At 36.9% G+C, this 24,497-nt stretch overlaps 1 protein-coding gene and 1 long non-coding RNA gene across 3 annotated transcripts; both read right to left on the bottom strand.

Annotated features, from left to right (window-relative positions):
• Window positions 1-4,011: 4,011 nt before the first annotated feature.
• On the bottom strand, window positions 4,012-14,391 carry smarcb1b (SWI/SNF related BAF chromatin remodeling complex subunit B1b). 2 transcript variants are annotated; one of them, XM_077232823.1, is made up of 9 exons: window positions 14,266-14,390; window positions 12,011-12,122; window positions 11,751-11,859; window positions 11,140-11,277; window positions 9,217-9,344; window positions 8,452-8,618; window positions 7,031-7,221; window positions 4,561-4,692; window positions 4,012-4,444 (listed from the first exon to the last, which is right to left on the bottom strand). In XM_077232823.1, the coding sequence occupies exons 1-9, from the start codon at window positions 14,347-14,349 to the stop codon at window positions 4,405-4,407; spliced, it is 1,101 nt and encodes a 366-aa protein (XP_077088938.1). In that variant the 5' UTR covers window positions 14,350-14,390; the 3' UTR covers window positions 4,012-4,404. The 2 variants fall into 2 exon arrangements, with proteins under 2 accessions (XP_077088938.1, XP_077088939.1); XM_077232824.1 differs by lacking the exons at window positions 4,012-4,444; window positions 4,561-4,692 and adding an exon at window positions 4,978-5,134 and having other exon boundaries at window positions 14,266-14,391.
• Window positions 14,392-19,168: 4,777 nt separating this feature from the next.
• LOC143740680 (uncharacterized) lies at window positions 19,169-21,768 on the bottom strand. The gene is made up of 2 exons (XR_013204869.1): window positions 21,518-21,768; window positions 19,169-21,266 (listed from the first exon to the last, which is right to left on the bottom strand). It is a non-coding gene; the product is annotated as an uncharacterized LOC143740680 (long non-coding RNA).
• Between the last annotated feature and the right edge of the window lie 2,729 nt (window positions 21,769-24,497).

Below are 24,497 nucleotides of genomic sequence, written 5' to 3'. Positions count from 1 at the left end.
TCCCCCGCTTCTATCACACAGAGCAAATTTGTAACACAATGACATTGCAACATGATGACATCATTATTTCAGTTCCGTTTTATGTGAAGCATCTGCTGGCGCCACCCTCGCCAAGTTAACACGATTTGTAGAGTTTCACTTTAGTGACTACAGATGTCGGGCTGCTTTGGACGAAACGCATACCCAGAGTCTTGCATTGTCAAGGATTTGAAACTGAATCGGTTCATAATAGTGCTTACTAAATGGGCTCACTAGAGTCATGAGTTGCTTTGTGGGTTTTTTTCACATAAGAAAGCCAATTCTCTGACCTTTACAGAAAGTCTTAAACCAAATCTGATTACCGGGCTCTTTAACAGTCAAAACATTTCAGAAGCATGTTTGTGTTTCATGCTTTTCATTCAAGAGCCTAACACCCAGAACACACTGGCAACTGACTAGCAAACAAACAGAACCCATTATAGCCTATCAGTTGCTGAGTTAGTGACTTTTGCACACTTCAAGGGTTAGGGTTAGGGTCCTCATGAATTAAGACTAACTCTTGCAATATTAATAAAGTGGCATTGTTTTCTTTTTCAGTAGTCACCAAGGCCAGACACTGTGCCAGACGTCTTAAAGTGCTGCTGTTACGCATACACATGTACTTCTTCTAAGAGTATGTTGTAAAACACATGTCTGCATTTTGAACTTGAAGAAGGACGTTTGCCTTCAGGATAAAACAAGCCTGCACTGGTCTAATCACAAGCATGCGCACACAGCTGACCCCATCGACCCCTGCAATATTTCTCTCATTAAATTAAAAAGCAGATTGTTTGTATGTTGACATATTTCCTATAAATCACAGAGAACATTGCAACTGAAAAACATGTGGCGTTTAATGAATAAAACCTAACTTTTCAGAATCATGTCTGTTCCTAATCTTGATCAGTCTGAATCATGATAGCAAAGTTTCACTTATGTTTGTTCTAATAACTTTTGAACCATAAGGGCATTTTTTCCCCCTATGATTCCTAGGCTCAAGACAATTCAATCATCTTCAGACCATGCTGGCAAAAAGTTTGTAAAAGTTTTTTTGATAAACCCAACCATTCTCGAATAATGTCCAAACGAATCCGACTAAGAGCACGCCAAATTGGATGTGAGGCTATATCTCTTGAGTCTTGGTGCAAGCTTGACCTCAGACTACAGGAAAAGTTTCGGCACATGCCGTGAACAGACTCAAAAAGCTCAGCGATTAGCGATGATGCGCCTCTTAATTATCGCACGTGGAATTCACCTTCAAACTTACAAGGTGATATTTTGTCAAAGCTGCAATGTACATAACAGAAAAATGGCAGCATTTCTTTCCAAACTCATTCCGTTAAAGGGATAGTTCACCCCAAAATGAAAATTCTGTCAGTAATTACTCACCTTCATGTTGTTCCGACCTCGTACGACCTTCGTTCATCTTCGGAACACAAATTAAGATATTTTTGATGAAATCTGAGAGCTGGATCACTCCTACATAGGCTTCTAAGGGATTGAAACTTACCAGCCCCGAAAAGTTATTAAAGACATCGTTAAAATAGTCCAAGTGACTACAGTGGCTCGATCTTGTTTATCAAGCGACGAGAATACTTTTTGTTCGCAAAAACCATAGACAGTATAAGAAGTGGACAGAGCCATCTCATTGGAACTCAGTTGAGACAGTTGAAGCCCATTTTTAGCGATTTTTTAGCACTTCCGTTCCTGACGCGCAGACTCAAACCTACTCAAACCGACTCAAACTAAGCTTGATGATGTGAGCAACCTGTCTGACAGACGTAAATCTTCTAATAGCTGTGCATGAAAATTGCCGAATACCGAATTATTTCCAATTCCCCAAAAACGTTGTTGAAATATTTTGTCCCGTTGCTTTTATGGACTCATTATCTATGGGCTTCTCCCTTGACGGGACGTCCCCCCGATTGCCTGCGAGCTTCTCCTCCTGTCTATACGGTAATGTCTCTATTGTGCGACAAAAAGTCGCGTGGTTATGACTCAATCGTTAGCCTGTTTTTAACAAAAACGGCTTCTACGGGGCCATAACGTAAGATACAAAGTAATGGAGCCTTTTATACATTGTCGTGTTTATTTAGAAATATATAATGGACAAATGAAGTCTTTGGACGCCTCAGATGTAAAGTTATTCGCTGTCAAAGTGACGCCAAAATGAATGGGAGTCAATGGAATGCTAACAGCAGGTGAAGTTCTGCAACAATGGCGGCTCCCGCGAGGCTTCAACTTCCGGCTGATGGATTACCCCCTTGGCAAAAACAAACAAAAATAATGACTTTATTTCAACTATTCATTTCCTTCTCTGTTGGCCTCTAGTCAGTTAACTTAGTGTGATAGCGTAGAGCGTAGGCTCACTATTGGCCGACACTGGTCATGTGTGTGATGCATGTGACGTACAACAACAGAAGAACTGCGCTATATCACTAGTGAACTGACTCGAGGCCCACAGAGAAGGAAATGAATAGTTGAAATAAAGTCGTTATTTTGTTTGTTTTTGCGAACAAAAAGTATTCTGGTCGCTTGATAAACTTAAGCTTGAGCCACTGTATTCACTTGGACTATTTTAACAATGTCTTTAATAACTTTTCGGGGCTGGCAAGTTTCAATCCCTTAAGAAGCCTATGGAGGAGTGATCCAGCTCTCAGATTTCATCAAAAATATCTTAATTTGTGTTCCGAAGATGAACGAAGGTCTTACGAGGTTGGAACAACATGAGGGTGAGTAATTACTGACAGAATTTTCATTTTTGGGTGAACTATCCCTTTAACTATAGTTTGTTTGTTTACTGGTTTAAGTGAACAGTTGAAACTGAACTTGACAAACACAGAAATGCTGTGTCTGTGAGAAATCTTTTTCGTTGTGGTTCAGCACCGGTAAATTACTTCAGTCGCCTATTAGTGTTTTCCTGTTATACTTTAGTCACGCATAAAATCCCGTCAGTCACACAGAGATGCTTGTGCTTTGGTTTTAGTGATCAAGTGCAAGAAAGAAAAACATCCTAATAATGGAAAGAAAAAAAGTGTAAATATGACTTTCCAGAGTTTTAGGCATGCAGTAGCACATGTTCAGGTAAAGTCCCTACATTGCATTAGTATGTTCCATTTACATCTATTTTATAGGTTTCAAATATTCATTGAACAAATAATATACAGTAAAAAGTCTGAAATGGACCTATTGTTTACTCAATGTATGTTAGTGCTTGCTTAAAAGGATTCATAAACTTTAATCAAAAATTTAATGTCATTGATTCTTAAGTACACAACAAATGTCAAGGGGGTTGGAACTCTACTGTATTTATTATTTCCATTACTTTTTATAGAACCACCAATTGCATGTGCTGTGATAGATTAGCACATGGTTATAAGAATGCGTAATCTACCACAGCCATCGTCTAATGAGGGCTTTCTGGATTTTGATTGAACTGCTTCCAGTTTCCATACACATTAAAGACACATCATCTCAAATTTCAAAAGAATGCTTTGGAAACTGAAGCAAGCGGTCCTTTGTGCATGACGTATCTGGTTAAGAGAACAGATTCTGGGCCCAGCTGATGAACTAATGCACAGAATGAGATAGCGTACGACAGAACATTTAAACATAAACGACTGCTGAAACAGACAATGAAAAACTTATTTTGAAGCATACCAATATAAACCAAGACAAATTCATAGGTCCCACAGCTATAAAGCCAGGAATTGGTATGACTCAAAGCAACATCTTAGTGAAGAGTAGAAAAAACAGCATTCTCTATATAAATTAAAATAAATTTAAGATCTTCTTCATGTCCATGTTTCCTGGAAATAATAATTACTGTAATTATGTTGACATTTAATTAATAAAATATTTTCGAATTATCATTTTATTATTTTTAGAATTACTTAGAGATTTTAATGAATGAGATCATTGTACTTAATAAATAATAATAATAAATGTATATATATATATATATATATATATACACAGAGAGAACTATAAGAATACAATTTGCCATTGTCTTTATTTAAAAAAAGCAAGTCAAGTTCATAGTATGCATTAGCACCTTTAACGAAAAACACAATACTCAATAAAACCTTCTCAACAATGTCCTGTTCTTACAACCAGACTAGACAGAGGTCTCTATAACTGAAGACCAGATAAACGGCAACGACAGGCATTCTAATGAGACGTCCCGAAAAGCCTCCATGAGGTTGCCAGATCAGCGTTTAAAGGCCTGGTATTAAGTAAGTGTGTAATGCTGTTTGGGTTGAGGAGGTCAGAAGGCTGGAGGAATGTTATCTAGAGCTGTGTGGATCCGTGCAAAGGCCTCCAGCAACCCTGAGGCCATTCGAGAGACTGAGCTTATTGAGTGGCAGCAACAGTATCGTCTTGTCTTTACCAGGCCGGGGCGGTGTTGGCAAGTCGTCGCATACGCCTGCGAAAAAAAAAAAAAAAGCAATATTATTCAGGTGCAATACATATGAATTCATTATATATAAAACGAATGTAAAATAAATATAAAGGTCTAGTAGGCAAGGTCTAATTTGTCACCTTGTGTTTCTGTCCTGGTCTCTGATTTTCTTCTCCATCTCTGCATCTGTCAGGGTCTCCAGCAGAGGGCACCACTGGTCGGCGTCACCAGTGTTCCGAATGGCAATCTCAACCGTTGGTAATGGGTTCTCACTACAGGAAATGAGCCAGATTGGATCAGAAGTGGACAGCATCACTTAAACATCATGGAAGACCAATGATGCATCATTGATGACCACTGAGGCACAAAGGTGATATCTAGAAATACCTATTAAACTTTTTTTAAGAAAAACGGTTGATATAAATTATACGATTTACTTTTAACCGTCATACAGATATCAAAGCCATGCTGTGGCAGCACATGCGGGCGTCAAACAGAACAGTCTGTTCTGGCATCACTAGGTTTATGCTACGTCATTTTTAGGAGGAAAACTGAATTAGGCATTATTAGAATGTCAATATACAGGGACAAGTCCTGCAAAGATATAAAACATAAAAAAAGATGAAAGTACTCAGCTTCCCAGGGTATGAAACGTGGGGGGTAAGAGGGAGAGAAGATCAAGAAAATTTGAAGCATATTGACCTGAAATCAGACCTATTGGAACAGACAGTGGGAGAAGCAAACAATTAGAAGGTTGTAGCAAAGCAAAAACTAAAAGCAATGAAGTTAATCACAAAGAATGAAACAAAAACTCAGTAACATTTTAACTAAACCACAAAGCGAATAATGTGGCAATGTGACATGCAAGAGAAAAGCAATATGAATCATTATGGAAGCAAAAATCAATGTAGGCTGTACCGCAGGGAGAAAATATAGTTACTTTATAACCAACGGAGGAAAAAGAAACACATAAAAGTACTTCAGGGCACAATAAAGAGAGGTCACAATGCTTAAACAGTTGTCTGCTTGCTGTCGGGCAAATAAACGAGATTGTAAAGGCCCAGACCGCATTAAAGATGGTCTCAATTTCGTGGCGTAAACAAGACACGCTGTGTGTGTTTGTGTCTATATGACCACATTATGGAAATTCCACTTCATACGTCCTTATATAACACAGTAAATCATTGTTTAAAATGGAACCAGGCCCCATACACCTCTACAGACACACAGGATATGAATACAGGTCAAACATTACAGAAGAGCACAAACAAACACAGATATCAATGTAAATATAACATGCAAGAACACCATACATGTGAGACATACACTACTGTCCAAAAAATGTCTTCTCTTATGTTCAATGCTGCCTTTATTTAATAAAAAATACACTAAAACAGCAATATTGTGAAAGAATAATAAAAAAAAATGATAATGTAATTTTTTCCTGATGACAAAGCTGAATATTCAGCATCATTACATTACGTCTTCAGCTTCACATGATCCTTCATAAATTATTCTAATATGCTGATTCATATTATTATTATAAATGATGAAAACACTTGTGCTACTTAATATTTTTGTGGAAACCTGATATATTCTTTCAGGATTCTTTGATGAACAGAAAGTTCAAAAGAATTTAAGACACAAATCGTGTAACAAATGTCTTTGTCACTTTCAATTTCAATTTCGATTTAAATTTACTGCATACTTGCTGAATATAATTAATTTCTTTAAAATGTATATTAGTTATTTTATTTAATAAGTTTATTAAAAAAATTACCACTAATTAACGTATTATTACTTCTGTACTCATCCATAACCATTTTTTTTCACTCCACTTGTTTGTTGCTGCTAGTTTTATAGTTCCTGGTTTGAAAGTGATTAGAATGCCATACCAGACACATAACCCAGATAAGCATCTTTCTCACTGGTAAATAGGTTTTTGTGGCAAGTAAAAAAAAAAAAATCAACCTAGTTGAACCTACACGCAAAGAAGTTGGATCATTGTCAAGGCATGCATAGTTTCTTTTTTTATTCTTCTGCGAAAACTGTGAATAGGTTTTTAGTCTGTTTACAAAATACCTACTGATTCTTGGGTAAATTCCAAGGCTATTATTATATATTACAGGCTAGGGAAATAATTCATTCTCTGCCTTATGACAGTGAAAAGGCGGTATAAATACTAAAGAACAAATCATGTCTCAACAGTGAGCCGCAGAGGAATACCACAGCGAGTCTTCCTTTACACTCACTGTATGGTTCATAAATGGGTTTGGGGATCATGTCAGCACATATAAATCATGGCGAGCAGTGATTTTGAAAACAAGAAACTGTCCTAAAATGACTCTACGGGGAATACAGTGTTTCTAGAGGGGTTTGTTTATCAAGCTACTTCATTTATGGCCTACTGCATAAAAATGGACCATCATCATCCTGAAACTAAAAGCCCCAAGGCACATGAATTTTCTTTCAATAGTTTTCACACACTGTGAAGCACTGCTTGTCCATATGAGAAAGCAAAAGAATAAAAATTGAACTAGAAATCAAACTGATGTTTTAGGCGAGCATTAACCCAATGGTCAGTATTGGAAGTGCATGCGTGTTGCCCACCTGAAGGCGTACGTCCTCTGGTGCCAGCTGAGCTGTCCGCGGATGCTGTAGGCGATGGTGGTGACGAACTCTCCTCCGAGGCCCAACTCAGAGCAGAGCTTCAAAGCAAACGTTTCTGGTGAGTTCTCCTTCTCTGACATGTCCCATTCGAACTGGTCCACCAGAGAGATGTTCCCCACATGAATGTTTAGCTGAAAGCACAATGAAGGTTACAATGGAATTAACTTGGGATGCACGATATATCAGCCACCATATCGGCCGATATATGTTCATTTTTAATATTATCGTTATCGGCCCAATAAGAAAACTTGGCCGATATATTAAAGCTGATAAATAATGGATTATTTCCTTCAGCTGAGATCCTTGTGCACCGTTTCCCAATGATGGTTTTGAATTGCTTGAAATATGATTGGAATCAATACAGTTAAGTGCAAGTCTGTCATATAGGCTAAGGCTACATAAAATTATAATGAGAATATCATTATAATTGTGTGCTTGGGGCATGGATTTAATGGTGAGACTTTTGTTTTTGTAGGCTCTTAAATATATTCAAATTTGGATTTAGATTTATCGGCCAACATATCGGTTATCGGCTTTTAAATATAAAGAATTATCGTATCGGCCACGATATCGGTGCATCCCTAGAATTAACCACATGCATTATGATTGGCTTTCAACATAGACTAAATTTACACTGTTCGTTTTTGGGATTGACAACCGGATTCACTGACAGAGTCACAATGTCCCATTCACACAGCAACTTACCGTAACGCCTCGAATACTGTCTGTATGAATGTGCAATGGAAGTCAAGCACGTATTCTCTAACCAGTAACCAGAGTGACCAAAGTAATATCAAAGATGGCGACTTCCAATACAAGTCCAATCTTCATTAAATGACAGCAGTATTTATATCTGGGTGAAGAGCGGAGCATTTGAGTCGTGCGTAGAACACAAAACTGACGGGAGTAGAACCGTGACTGGATCTAAAACCTTCAGATGACACACAGCTCATATCTCCATCACTGTAAGTTACCAAAAGCAAAACCACAACTGAAAACCTGCAACACACAATGGGCACGCGCTTGTGCATTGCAGAGCGGCTCTCTCGCACTGTATGACGTGAAAAACAAGTAGTTGTCCAGTTCGGTTCCGTTCACACAGCACAGGTTTTTCCAAAAATGTGGTTGTGAGTCCTGAAAATTTACAGGTGTGATTTCGGGTATAGAATGCGGTAACTCCGGTAAATAACTTAACTGTGTGTGAACGTAACTGTTTTAAAGATTCAAATACAGGACTGACAAAACGTATTCTGCTGCTGTGTAAACACTCCCATAAAGAGACCATTATACAGTCTAATTCTAATATAGTCCAAAATTATCAAAATTAAAAATTTGCTTTTGGGTACTACTGTAAAACACACCTTAATGATGACCCTCTGGTCTGTCTGCTCATCCAGAATGCTGTCGGTAGGGTACGACTCGATCTGCTGTCTAATGGCTGAGGCGATGGCAGGGACGAAGGCGAGAGGATTCAGGTCCAGGTCATCACACAGGATCTCAGCGAACATCTCTGGAGTCATAAGTTTCTCTGGAGACGCAGAAACAGACAGTTCTGCATTTAAATGTCTTTAGCATGAATGCATCTTGCATTCAACAGCAAAAGAAAAGCAAAAACATACACTACCATTCAAAACTCTAAAGAAAATACTTTTTTATACTTTTATTCAGCAAGGATGCATTAAATTGAGCATGAAAGTGCTGTAAAGACTGTAACAAAGGGTTTCTATTTCAAACAAATGCTGTTCTTTTGAATGTTTTAAGCATCAAAGAATCCTGAAAAAAATTATCAGTTTCCACAAAAATATGAAGCAGCACAATTTTATTATTAAAAGTAATAAATGTTTCTTGAGCACCAACTCAGCATAGTATAATGATGCCTGGAGGACTTCTGATTTTCAATAGGATACTGCAAATGAAAATATACTAAAATATTTAGAAAAGTTACTTTAAATCGTAAGTATATGTCACAGCATGTAAAACACAAACAGACAGATTGTGTCTGAATTTAATGATTTAACTCTTTATTAAAGTAATGGAAATGAGAGTTTTGCACCTAACTGTAATGACTATTTGGGGGAAAATTATGAGTAACTGTCATGAAAATAATGTGTATTTTGTCGCCATACCGTTCATGTTCCAGGTGAAGGCATCTCTGAGCTTCTGCCCATCAATCTCCATGTCCAAGCGGATAGGCACCAGGACCTCTGTCTGGGATGCATTTTCGTGGATGACTGCCGGGTCGTGGTCATCGAAACTATGCATCGAAAGAAAGTAGGGACCCATAAACACACTCTATAATTAATTAGCACCATGTGCGCAGCATGTGCTCTTCATCTCCACACCAGGGCTCTGATTCAACTGCCCACATTTTTCCTTCATGTCCTGCCCTTTTCTGACACAACAAATGCCTGAAAGTTTAACAACCTACATATGAGAGTATGAAAGGGATTTAAAATGCTTGTCTTGTAAGTAAAGACAGCAGAATTAAGTTGTTTTGGAGCATTGCTTTAAACCAACAGCTGGCAGGTGGCATTCTAGTCTGAATTGTCTCATCTAAAGCCAATCATTGACATTTACCACTGTCCTCAGAAGGGTATGTTGTAAAATTGCAAGGGCCATTACATTCAGCTAAATATACCAAAAGGACTTCCTATTGGGATAAGATGATGTAGGTCAATTGAGGACCTAAAACACAAATGCATCAGGCTAATTTCTGTTTGTCTTTAAAACTGGGACTTTGAGCGTTTGAACCTTTATCAGGTTATCTTTTCGTGTAGGACATGAGGAAGAATCAACTTCAGCATGTCCAAAGGAAAATTAGCCTATCAAGGGTATTTGCTTTTCATAACAATCAGAAAAGATTCTGTCAGTGATAAACAACATAACCTGAAAGAACCTTTTCACAATAACAAGCCAGTGTTTTGGACTATTGCTTCATCTGCTGACCCAAAACAACTAAGTCATGGGAAGTATGTAGCGGAAATGTGGTTTGGTTCTTTCATAAACATCCTCTGGTTCGATATTGTCCTGATTACATCATGCAACAATCAACAGTTGCTTAAATAATTGTTTAATTTTTTTTTACATTTCTTAATTATATTTAGATTGAGTAACATGCCGATGATGGTTGACGAACCTAAGAAATGTTTAAAGCACATTTTCTTTCCTATGTTGACATATTTCCGACTGAAATATTTCAAACGGAGGCAGACAGCATCAATTTGGCTTTGTTTTCCCGGAAAGAAATTGTCAACATTTCGAAGTACGCAACCACGCAAAGCATATACATTACCAATCAAAAGTTTGTGGTCAGTAAGACTTTTTAATCTTGAAAAGAATCCAGAAAAAATGCATCACCGTTTTCACACAAAAATATGAAGCTGCACAACTGTTTTCAACATTGATAAGAAATGTTTCTTGTACAACGAAATCAGCAATCAATGATAAGAATGATTTATGACGTGTCATGTGACAATGAAGACTTAAGTAATGGCTGCAAAAAATTCAGCTTTGACATCACAGGAAAATTTACATTTTAAATGATAATCAATTAGAAAACAGTAGTAGTAATTTATAATTAAATTATTATTATACTAACTTTTAAGTAGTAATAATAATTTGCAAAATTACTGTTTTTACTGTATCTTTATCAAACAATTGCAGCCTTGTTGACCATAAGTGAATTCTTTTAAAAACATCTTACAGACCCCAAAACTTTTAAACAAGGTCAGGGTCAAGTTCAAGTACACTTTACAACAGCCACTAGGCTGACCAAATTGCTTTACAGAACAACCAGATTAAAAGATAGTAAGAGACCTGCATAACAACACATAAAACACAAATAAGAGCAGCAAAGCTAAGCGAAACCTTAAAACCGTAAATACATACACAACCGTTCATAAGTTTGGGGTTGGCAAATATATAATTTATCTTACTGACCCCAAACTTATGAATGGTAGTGAATGTTTTTTCTTTTTAAAGCTAACAGAAGTGGACGAAAAGCCAAAAAACAGAGTGTGTACTTGTCAAACTCTCATTACTCATATTACCATAATGGAAATGTCCTTTTCTTGTCACGTCCCATTCGGTTTCTGTTTATAGTGGTGGAACAAGGCACTGCGTCCAGGTGATGGGAGCTGTTGGGTAGGGTAGGCACCCATTGACTGCTCCTCTTTGCCTTCTGCTCCCTAAATTTCAGATACAAAGTTAAATAATATAAACTCCAATAGAAAATTATCTTTTTGGGGACATACATATTATTTATAATTATTTTTTATGTGTTTTTATTTATATATATATATATATATATATATATATATATATATATATATATATATATATATATATAAATAAAATAATTATAAATAATATTATTTATAATTATTTTTTATGTGTTTTTATTTATATATATATATATATATATATATATATATATATATATATATATATAAAAATAAAATAATTATAAATAATTTATATAGAATACATAGATAAAATCTGCAATAAAATACTTTTTTTTTAAACTGACTGGAATTGTCCATATGTGTATTAATAAAAACAACCCGAGTTGAATTGGTGCTGTATTTATTATATTTTTATCACTTCTTGTTCTCCATTTAGACCTGTACATCACATAATCGAGGAACCCCAGACTTCTCACCTGAGATATGCTGGCGGCTCTGTGCTGATGGACACTGCCTTGTACTTCTCATCATTCCCCTCGAAGATCTCCTCACATTCAGACGCCTTTAGCAGGGTCACACTGGTGGCTAAAGTTGTAACCATGATTTAAAACAAAAACACTGCACAAACTGCTGTCTAGAAAGCAGGACTAAGGGACTATGAGGTTGGTGCTGCTTACAGGTGCTTTCTAGACCTAAGACTTTGAAAAGAGAATTCAAAGGGAAAGGAATCACTTACCATGTGATGATGCTACAATCTTCTTCCGCTCCTCCACGGATGCAAGGCGTCTCCATAGTGACGGGTACCGCTTATACAGAGAGCCTCTGAACATTCGCAGGTAGTTGCCAACCTAAAAAGCAAAGACAAAGTAAATACTAAATGTGTTTAAAGGAAGACACTACACTTTTTTCATTCATTGGTCAATTTTGAGATTGTGGGCTATTTTGCTCCCATAACATGACTGATTCAGTCTAGTGGAAAAAAAACACATCAAAAATATACATTTAAGTGTTTATTTTAGTACACTTCTCTTTGCATCAGTAGATTTCAATTACAATACATATCTTTAAAGGCTGTATTCTTAAAATTTGTTTTTATCTCCTGCACTGAGACTGAAATCTCCACTTCAGTTGCACTTACACCAAACCTATATTATAGTAGGTTAGTTAGTTCATATTTCATTCTGCTGGTTTATCTAACATTTTACTCCTAAAGATATAGTGAATTATTTTTTCTGGCTGTTGAAAGTATTTTCTCGTTTTATCGAGTAATTAAAAGAGATATCCAAAATCACCTCTGTATAAACCTTTCAATTATGTCAACAAAATGAAACGTGAATTTTGAACCTGTCTTTATCCAATGTTCAGATTTCTGTTTTGAAAATGTATGCAAATGAATGCACATTAATGCAATTAATGCACATTTAATTCGATAATGCCTCATTTGCATATTTAAACAACATTTCAGAAAACTCTTAATACAAAAAGAAAAATTGTCTTAAGATTGATCAGCTTAGTAAGTGGTGATATATCTAGTTTTTACACTTTCCACATGTGGTGTCTAGTCTTAAAGGGTTAGTTCCCCCAAAGATGAAAATTCTGTCATTAATGACTCACCCTTATGTTGTTCCAAACCTGTAACACTTTCATTCATCTTCAGAACACAATTTTTTCTAAGCTTTCTGTCCTTCCATAGACGGCTACGCAAATGACATTTTGACGCTTCAAAAAGTTCACAAAGGATCATAAAACTAATCCATATATGAATTGAGTGATTTAGTCAAAAATTTCTGAAGAGACTCGATCACTATATGAATAACAGATTGAATTTATGCTTTTATTCACATATAAACACTGATCAGCGAACATATACAGCTCAACAAAACCTGCTTGACGCAAAAGAACAAACCTCTTGCAGAAGCTCAAACATGCTGCGCAACACAAGAATGACCTCATTAGTTCTTGCACGTCAAGCAATGCTTGAGCTTACCCACAACTGATGTGTGAGTTGATAAATGTTTATGTGAATAAAAGCCTCAATTCAATCTTTTCATCATATAAAGCAATCGTGTCTCTTCAGAACATTTTGGACTAAACCGCTTTATTCACATGGAGATTAACAATCTCTTTAGGAACTCAAAGTGGTAGTGCCGTACCCGCTATGGAGGGACAGAAATCACTCAGATTCCATCAAAAAGATCTTCATTTGTGTTTCGAATATGAACGAAAGTCTTAGGGGTTTGGAACAACATGAGGTTGAGTAATTAATGAAATAATTTTCATCTTTGGGGGACCTATTAAAAGAAATGCATTGCTGTATTCGCAAACACTACTCACTATCTCTGCCGTAGAAAGATGTGCTAAAAATAGAAAGAGTAGTAGGCTATACTAGTATGCGTTTCCGTGTGCATGGTGTGACAGAGTAACGTTATAATGTTTGGGTTGAAAAAGTTTTAAAATCATTCACACTCATGTTATTCCAAACTCCAGGTCGTCATTCACTTTCATTGTGAAAACAGAAGCAATGAAAGTAGAGACTGAGGCTGTCAGTTCCTACCTAACATTGTTCTTAACATCTCCTGTTGTGTTCCAATGGGGAGGAAAGCATAAAGGTTTGGAACAACAGGGTAAATAATCACAGAATTAATGTCTGTGTGAACTCGCTTTAACATGTTTACCATATTATTTAAATGAAAAACTGCTATATTAACGTTACTTGTCTGGCACAAATATAAATATCGCACTTCAAATCTGACTTTAATAGATCGGATAGGTAAGTTAAGCGCTTCACTTTATAGAGGAACAGGGATGATTGCAAGCTCTATTGATCATTTAATCATTCATTCATTACGTCGATATGCAGATGTCAGCATCTTCAATTGGCAACAACCAACAAAGACAAGTCAAAGATGTTTTAGTGTTAATACGATGGCTACAGGAATGGATATCAGGTGTAAAAAATACGCACAATACTATGTGAGGCAGAGAACCTACCTCTGAACCTATCATGTAAAAATCCTCATCTTGCTCGAGTTGAAATTTTATTGGTTTTTGTCCAAATGTTTTACTCAACGCCATCTTTGCAAACACAATAAGCGACAACGCGCATGCGTATAAAGGAAGCGGCGAGGTGGGAAGAGCTCATGCTCTGGGGCGCAACGCTGCAGGCGTGCAGTAATGCCTGATGTTGGAGGACACCTCACTGGATATGTTACAATACTAGGAAGCCCTAAAACAGTCTACTTTTCTACGGAATATTGCAGTAGGCTATTTATTATATATCATTAAAACTGAAACTAAACAAATATAGAAATGATGCCAAGTTGGCAATAAACTGAAATAAGTTTAAAGGGGCCTATTATGCTAGTTCACTTTTACATTTGAATTAATTGTTTGTTGGCACTGTGTAGCTATACACCTACCACCCTATAATGGTAAAAATCCATCCACTCTTTTTTTTCTTTTAAAAGCAGTCTCAGAACAAGCCATTTGAACATTCTAGCATTTGTGATGTCCCATATGCTTAGGCCCCGCCCACGACTGCTGACGGACTCTGCCCTATTAGGGGCAGTCATGGCCTAATGGTAACAGAGTTGGACTGGTGACCCAAAGGTTGCTGGTTCGATTCCAGAACCGGCAGGAATATGACTGAAGTGTCCTTGAGCAAGGCAACTAACCCCCAATCGCTCCCCGGGCGCCACTCAAGGCTGCCCGCTGCTCCGGGTGTGTGTATCCACGTTTGCAGTGTGTGTGTGTTCACTACTCACTACTCTGCTCCTAATGTGTGTGCACTTACTTGGATGGGTTAAATGCAGAGGTCAAATTCCAAGTATGGGTTACCATAGGTTACCATACTTGGCCATCACGTGTCACTTCACTTCACTTCACACTTCACTATTAGCATAGACCCCGCCCTGTGTGAGCAGTACACAATCCACCATGTTTATCTCCTCAACAGAGCATTTAACAGTGGCATTCAAGTAAGAAATATATTTTTTATTAAAGCTATAAAGTTATTCAGTCAAGGGCAGTGAGAGATTTTCTTTTTTTCTTTTGTTGTTTGATTCATATTAACAGCATATATCAGTAGGTATAACACATGCGATTTCTTTACTTGCTGTTTACGTTCACAGACATAACGGACTGAATTTATGTGAGTATTTGTGTGTTTTGACACAACCTTGAGTGTATTTGAAAGTTGAAGCGCATAAGATGTGAAAATAACTTTAATATAATAATAGTTTAATACAATTGCGCGTGCTTCGGGTGTGTGCGCTCAGAAAACCATATATCACAAGTTTTTACAGATATGGCTTTAAAATGCATGCACTGTAAAAAAGGATCGTGATTTTAATGGTAAAAGACTGTAAAAATGCTACAGTGCAAACCGTTAATTGGTTAACAGAAAGTTTCCTTACTATATACGGTAAATAACTGTGAAAGATTTAACGGTACATTTAATGTAATTTTACTGTAAAACCGTTAAATTTACAGTTTTTGAAAGTGAAAAAGAACAACTCATTGTATAATTCAGTGAAAAACCATAAGTTGACATTCCCACAATTCCCTGCGTGACACTTCACATTTGATGTATTTTTGTTGAAATAACTGTTTCTTCTTAGTTTTCTTCTTTTCTAATCAGTTATGTACATTAGGGTTTTATGTCACATTTAATATTGTTAAATTAATGTTTATTGCATTTTTTAAATTTCATGTGTGTTACAATGGTGGTGTTTAATGTTTGTGCGAATGACACTGTGCAGTTTCTATATAATAGTATTAAAACCTCTTAAGATCCTTACCACTTTTTGGGATTTCCGCCTGGATTTGGCCTACCCAAATTAAAAAGCTTCCCATTCCCACATACTTTGGCCTAAATGCACAGTTTTGGTGTCATTTTACAGGAAACCCTTTGAAGTTGCATAAAACACTGCTAAAAATTAAAAATAAATAAATATATGTTGTCTGAACAGTAATAACCCTCCTAAAAAAAGAGGCGCTTTTTGATTTTTTTTATAGAAATTCATTTTTGAAAGTGGATAACTCAGGTATGGGACCAAATTCCCGCCAAATGTATTGCGGCCACGGATCAAAATATAATAAGCGTGAATCAAAAAATAACAAGCATGAAAAAAAACTTTAAACACAATAAAAAATATTTTTTACAAAACTTAAACTTGTGTTCATGCTTTCTTTAAAATTATGTTTTCTTGGTTTTATTACTCTGTACTTTGCGCTCTCTTTCATTTTCTGCTCATAATTTATTTTTTTGTACGCTTGTGCTGTTTTTCTCTTCGCTCTTCTTTCCATGTTCTGCGCTTGCTCTTCCAAATGTTGCAGTTCGAGTTTCATGTAAATTAGGGCGGGCTTAAGCGTCACCATTGGTCCACTAGTTCTAGATTGACAGCTCCTCCTCTAGCCAATCAAACGAAGAGGGGAGTTGACGTCACTCCAATGCGACTCGCGCTACTGATGTTCTCTCGTAGCTACAGGTGAAGATAGCCATCAGCTCAGCTGGCAAAAATCTTTCCGTGGCAGGACACCGTTAAACTGTATGTGTGCCTGCAACTCGACCTGTTACGTCTACCTGGCGATCCGTTATCGTTAAATTCGTCACCCTAACGACGACGATCTGTTGTGTCGTCAGTTGACAGTTGTGCCTGTCTGACGATCCATCATATTCACCTTTAATGCCCTGGCCGAACCTTGCACTGTGAGCGTCGATCTCCTGCGAGCCACACAACAGTGTTTCATTAAAGAATTCCTGATTTGAACGAGAAGTTTGAATGAATGACTCACTCACTCACTCACTCACTCATAAAGACAGTAACTTGCCACCACCTACTGGCCGTTTTACTTTCATATTTAATCTATGACATGGAAGGGCAATGTTGGTCCTCCTGGGTGCAGAGTTTAGCTCCTCCAACCCTAATCAAACACACCTGAACCAGCTAATCATCATCTTTAGGATAATTAACACTGCTAGGTTTTTATCGGAGTTGACGCTAAACTCTGCAGGACAGCGGCAATCCAGAAACGACGTTACCTATCCCTGATCTTTTCAATAATTGTCATGTTGCTGTATTAAAAATTGAAGCTATATTTAAAACATTAATCCTAAAGTAATATGCAATTATGTAGCTATGTAAATGAACACAATAACTATAATAAATCACTTCATATCAAATCCACCTGGTTTCTGTAATCTCCTGTACACTATCACTTTCATTAATCTTTTGTCAAATGGTACATCTAGTCTAGAATTAATTTAACAGGCTACCTAGGCTATATGATCGCTTAACAACAACAATTAAGAACATATTTCAGGATGGCGTATTTAACTGTAACGGATCACCAGGTAGGCTGTGCGTTTTTTTCCTTTTACAAAGGCTACAGGTTTATTTTAAATTTTAGTTGTTGTTGTTCTTTGTTTTACATACTCTGAACTGTACCACAAATGCCTTTGTATTTGTCTTGTACTTTCTGCACTGTATGCCTTGTCTGTAATGGAACTAAATAATATATATATATTTATATATATAGGTGCTGTGTGTAGCGTTGAAAGGTCAAAGTCCTAAATTCTTCAGACGGGTAAAATGGCCGTTTTTAACTTAATTTTTGCAAAGAAATGTAGTGTTTCAAAACTGCATGATGTCTTAGAGCTGCCTTAGCATATTAACATCATGAGCCAAGTATTGTTTAACACCAATTACCAGTGTGCGCATTAAAATGTAGGCTACCTCAAAAAAGAGGAATTTAATTATTTGTATATGTCCAGAGTTCAGACAGCTTTACTGCTTAAAAGTCCTTGTAAAGTTTAAAATAAACTGTTGCCTTCCCCTTTACGAGAGAGCATCAGTAGCGTGAGTCGCATTGGAGTGACGTCAACTCCCCTCTTCGATTGATTGGCTAGAGGAGGAGCTGTCAATCTAGAACTAGTGGACCAATGGTGACGCTTAAGCCCGCCCTAATTTACATGAAACTCGAACTGCAACATTTGGAAGAGCAAGCGCAGAACATGGAAAGAAGAGCGAAGAGAAAAACAGCACAAGCGTACAAAAAATAAATTATGAGCAGAAAATGAAAGAGAGCGCAAAGTACAGAGTAATAAAACCAAGGAAAACAATTTTAAAGAAAGCATGAACACAAGTTAAAGTTTTGTGAAAAATATTTTTTAATGTGTTTAAAGTTTTTTATTCATGCTTGTTATTTTTTGATTCACGCTTATTATATTTTGATCCGTGGCCGCAATACATTTGGCGGGAATTTGATCCCATACTCAGGCCCTGTTTGCCCTAGCAGCATGCAGACAGTTTTGGCTGTTTCCACTAGATGTCAGCAAATACATGAAAAAAGAATTTTGTCTGTATCATGTTTTATTCAATATCTATTCAAATATATCTGAAGAAAGGAATATTACCTTTTTTTTGTAATTTCCACCTACCCAAATCTAAAGTCTCCCCATACCCATATACAGTGCTATAAATGCAATATCCCAGTGTCATTTTACAGAAAACCCTTTGCCATTACATAAAACATTGTTGAAAGTGGTAAATATTATAGTATATGTTGTCTGTGCTATAATAACACAAAAACAAAAAAGGGCGCTTTTTGATTTTTAGGTTATACATTCATTTTTGTAAGTGTATATCTCAGGCCCTGTGTGCTCTAGCACCATGCAGCATATGTCAGCAAACACTGGAAAAAAGAACTATGTCTCTATCATATTGTAAAGAAGAGTTATTCTAAAGCACCCGAAGGGTGGTAAAATAGCTTTTTTTTGTCATTCAAGTCTCAAGTTCCCCACCTGTCAAAAGTGCAAAATCAAGACATTGCAAACCACATTACCATCCAGGACTTCTAATCATGTTTCAAAGAAAGCAATGAGACCCATTAGTAGTTTTTACCTTTTATTTTCAAATAATCAAACATCTTTTGCATAATAAAATTTCAATAGAAAATGTGCAGAGGTATTATAAAGTGCAATATTCAAAAAATAAATAAAAACTGAATAAAATAGAGTTTTGAAAAATAAATAAAGTCCAAACATTTGCTTGATAATCTAAAATTGAAACTAACGAAATAACAAAAAAACAATGACCTTCTTGTCAAATAAAATACAATTGTATAAAAAAGTATTTTGCTAAATAAATAAACTGAAAATATTTTCCTAAAAACCTAAAAATAAAATAAATAAAATGCACTTCTTGTCAATAAATAAAAATAAAGATTTCACAAAAAAAGTGAAGAAAGGGTCCAAACTTCTGGACTACATAGATTTACATGCCGTGTCCCTCAGTGTGCCAGCGCTTGAAGCAATTCCTAGATGACGTCATGCACAGTGCAACATTGCACTTCAGGCAGAAGATCGGAGTCTTCATTGTCTTTTCCTCCATTTTGCACATAACGCAGGTTCTTCTCGCAGCAGTACCATCACTTCCAAAATATTCGGGAAGGCATGTTTGGGTTGATGTACTTGAGCTAGCTGATGTTGTTGGCACTGTGGAATCCTTGACAAGCTCAGAAACAAGTTCTTCTCTGAACATTTTCAGGGTTAGAGGGGTCTTATTCTGAGCTTTGGACTGTTCACTGTGCAGAATAAAGCTGTTCACTACAGCAATGTCAATGAAATGGAAAAAAAATGTTTTGTACCATTTCTTAGTTTTATGCAAAACATTGTAATATCCGATAAGTGCATCGGAGAGATCAACACCGCCCATGTATTTGTTGTACTCGAGCACTGCTTTAGGAATCGGGATGCCCTCTCTTCTCCAGACACCATCAGCACTCTTCACACGTCGGGTTACGCTGTCATTACAGTAAGCTTTGTGTATAGTTGAACACATTGTTACTTCTCTAGTGTCCATCCATTTTACGAACAGGACCTTTCCATTTCTGAGCCAACGAATTTCTCCTCTTTTGGCCTTCCTGCTGAGGTCGTTGATTTTGGTTTTTGGAAAGCCTATTTGATTAGTCCGTATGGTGCCACAAGCTAGAGTCTGTTTGGACAGTAAATCCAGGAGGAGAGTTGGGCTTGTATAAAAATTATCCATAAAAATATGATAGCCCTGTCCAAGCAGACTGAAATCTAAAAGCTGAATGACCGATTCATAGCTGAGGCCTTTACCTGTGCTTTCGGATTTGCCCTCGTACACAAAAAAGTTCCAGGTGTATGCAGACAATGAGTCAGCAAGGACAAACAATTTGTAGCCCCATTTTGTGGGCTTTCATGTATTGTTTCAGCCCGATTCTTGCCCTTGATGCAACCATACGTTCATCCACTGCTAGTTGCCTTTGTGGTTGAAAATATGTTTTGCACGCAGAAACAATGCTGCCATTAGAGGGGTTTTATTTTGAACAGTCTGTCATAGCCAGGGCTTCCCTTTTTTCTTATGTTATCTTCATCCTCTTTTAGATCACAGAGATGAAGGTTCCATGAAATGGTTAGAAAACGGGATCTGGACATTGCAAAACGAGGAAAGGGAAAACTATAAATGTCCTTCGTTGACCAGTAATCCACCAACGTCTTCGCATTTACCAATCCCATATAGACCAAAATGCCAATGTAGCACAAAAATTCTTTCAAAACAAGTGGCATCCATGTGAATTTCTTACCCAACTCACTCCTCTTTGCAGCATAGGCATTTGTGTTTCTGATTATTGTGTCAATAACAGATGTGGTAAAGAATAAATGAAAAAGTTCAAGTGGTGAATAGGCAGCATTTCTGATGAGCTGAGGTCCTGGTGGTCGTTTTGGTGCAAAATTGAACAAAACTGGATCCTCATCTGCGTCCGTTTCAGGGTGCCAGCTTTCTTCATTAGAAGAAGATGGCTGAGCACTCCCTCCTTGTGAAGTCCCAGCTCTGGCTCTGCCTCTGCCTCTTCCTCTGCCTCTTCTAGGTGTGGGTGGGGGTGTGGCTGTGGGGGTTGGGTGTCCAGGTGTGCTTGAGGACTGAGAAGACTGAGGAATCCACTCATCATCAGATGAACTTACACTGTAACACAAAATAATAAACTTGTAAATATCTGAAAACTCGCGTCCGTTTATTGTTTATTTGTTACGATAAACACTGACCACTAACACAGCCATTTGCTCATTGGAGAACGCGCTTTGTTATTGCAAGCACGCACCACCACAATAATACATAAAACGAATAATAACTTCACAAAACATTGTTGTAAGTCTAGAAACACTATCAAATAACAGTTCAGTTTGTATTTGGTAAGCTTAGAAGTATTTACTTACTTGTCCACATCAGGATCCTCTCCTGCAACAAAAGCCGCTTCTCGCACCGAGTCAAAGCTCGCGTCGCTTTCAGGATCTGTGTCACTGAAACGGTCAATTTCTTCTAAAACAGCCTCCACGCCGACAAAAACCTTCTTCTGTGGCTGTTTACCCTTTACTGATGCCATTTCTGAAGCTAAAAACCAAATCCGTGCGCGCAGGTGTCTGGTGAGAAGCGTCTGTGCGTTTTGCGCACGTCACCAAATGACCTCTCTCGTCACGTTCAGGCTGCAATATCACAGCCCCTGGTTGGGCTATTTGATCTCGCGACACATTGCCGGAAAGCTGAGCGTCTAAGCTTTACGGCAATATATGCTTTACCCGGATCGAATGTTTACATATTTTCCTGGATTGTTGAATATCATAACATTAGCTTTGTGGTGTGTCTGCACTCACGAGACATATCGAGGGATTACTTGGGCACACAACCCCAGAAAACAATGAAAAACGGCTCATTTTGTAGAGAATAACCTAAGGTAAAGGATGATGTAGCATTTGTGGCTAACTGTGCCGTCTAGAGCGAGTAGCAGGGCAAATATTCAATAATTTTACTTGTATGTTTACAAATGTTGATTGTATACCTCATGATTCATTCGAAGTGTATTATATATGTGATTATACCTCAATAAAAATACTTATTGAACCTTTTTACTGGCAATGAGAACTTTCATTTGATATATGGTTTGTACATGTGCGGCATATTTGAGCGATATGAAAAATATGCGTTTTCAACTACGCACAAAATTATGACGCGGTTGTTGTTGGGTGAAACAAGGTAATTTATTGTAAATAAGTTACTTAGTGTAAAACAAATGCCAAAGTGATGCATATCTCCAGAAAGTAGACATTCTAAGCTTTCAAACGGTACCAGATATGAGCTCATAACTACTCCACATACATTTAAAATTTGATGTACAATATGAATGACGTCATTTTATATCCCGTATCCGGGATGGTGGAGTTTATGTGGAAGATTGCTTGTGATGAGCTTTGATTTATCACGTGACTCTCATCACTGCTGTGATGATTGTTAGTTGTCAGTGTATTACAATGGTACAAAACAGATATTGATACTTCAATAGGTTGGTAAATTAACATTAAATCAGATAATGAAATACGGTTTATTACTGTAAATTTTACGTTAAGTCTGTAAAACCAATAACGTTGATACCGTATTTTTGATGGTAACGTTCTGGTAACCACAGCTGCCGTTTTGTTTCCGTAAAAACAACGGGATTTTTTTTACAGTGTGGAAATAAAAAACTAATGATGAGGAAGAACTGCAATGTCACGTGAGTATGACCGCGACAGAGATGATAATCAAAACCAAACAGATGTTTTAGTTTTTGGCAGAGTATCTAAGTCAGGAACTATATAAAGTCTCCGCCCTCTTCTGGAAAGTGGGGTGGGGAGCAGCAGTTTATTTGCATTTAAAGATACATGCATGAAAACAGCATGTTTTCCCTTCCACTCAAAAATGGGCATTTGGTTTAATAAATGTCTATGGGGTATTTTGAGCTGCAACTTCACAGACACATTCGGGGGACACATTAGTTGAAGCACTAAAATTATGAACTGGAAATAAATAAAAACTAAAACTAACTAAATCTAACAATAAAAATGAATTAAACAAGTAATACAAAAAGCATGTAATGGAATTACTATTTACAATTAATTACAAATATATGAGACAAAACACGGTACACGCTAAAAGTAAGGCCAATAAGGATTAGGCTGCTAAGAGACTATAAACAGCATTATCCATTAAGCCCAGCAGGGTTTCACTGAAGAACATCTTGCTTGAGATCTGTGAGTCATATAAATAAAAGTCTAATTATTTAAATTTATTTGCAATTATGTGACTATGGCATAGTCACTATGCTAATTAGACGGGGAAGTTTGGAGGAAAATGTGCTTGCGATTAACTACAGACATAAACAGACATGTTTAAAACAGACCTTTTAAAATGGTAATCAGGTGTGACATTTCCATTAGAAAGAAGAAATTGGCTCATTCTACATTCCTGTGGCGGTATTTCCTAAAAAGGTGGTGAAACTCTTACATCTGCAGCACTTTACAGACACCCGAAACATAGCCCTGATGGATATAAGCTGGCATATTCACTGATCTAAACCATTAACACAGGTCAAAGCATGAAATCGCTTCTTTAACGCAAACACATATTTTCATTAAACATGCTGCATTAAACTTCACATTATCCTTTGGCTTGGAACATTAATAATCAGTCATTACCAATAAGATTCACAAATACTCTTCCTGAAGCAGTTTAATCACATCCTTTGGTGTCCTTTAGGGGAAAACAATTGTGAAACAAAATTAATCAATGTTGTAAAATATTCGGCAAAAACTTTACTCCAAAATTAACTCCCCATTGTTTATTAACTAACATCACATCACAGTTTTTTGGGGGGTGGGGGATATGGGAAGAGGGATGGTGGGGGTTGGGGTGGGGGTGGCTTTTGTGTGGTGGTTATCGCAGGGCCCCCCAACACAAGCCCCCCTCGACGAAATTCTATTCTAAGGAATGTGTGGTTTATGGTGAAGACCTTGCATCTTAAGTTTTTAAGTTTAATCAACTTTGTTGTTTAAGTCATTTCAACGTAAATTAGATTAAACTGACTTTAAAAAAAAACAATTTAAATCTTGTATAACATAAAAAAAGTTGAAAATTGCTTATTTTGATGAGTTAAAGCAATGTAATATGTTTGGGATGGATGTATGGAAATATATGGGGCAATGCTCGCAATTGCTCGCAATCTATCTATCTATCTATCTATCTATCTATCTATCTATCTATCTATCTATCTATCTATCTATCTATCTATCTATCTATCTATCTATCTATCTATCTATCTATCTATCACACTTTTTTATGTAATATATAAAAGAGCCTAAACAAAGTTAGTTCTACAGCAAAGAC

The sequence above is a fragment of the Siphateles boraxobius genome, unplaced genomic scaffold, assembly GCF_051911475.1.
Source record: "Siphateles boraxobius isolate OS27281-9 unplaced genomic scaffold, OSU_SipBor_1 18, whole genome shotgun sequence".
NCBI classification, from domain to species: domain Eukaryota; kingdom Metazoa; phylum Chordata; class Actinopteri; order Cypriniformes; family Leuciscidae; genus Siphateles; species Siphateles boraxobius.
The sequence above is the reverse complement of the archived record's forward strand: the minus strand, read 5'-3'. Positions and strand labels throughout refer to the sequence as shown.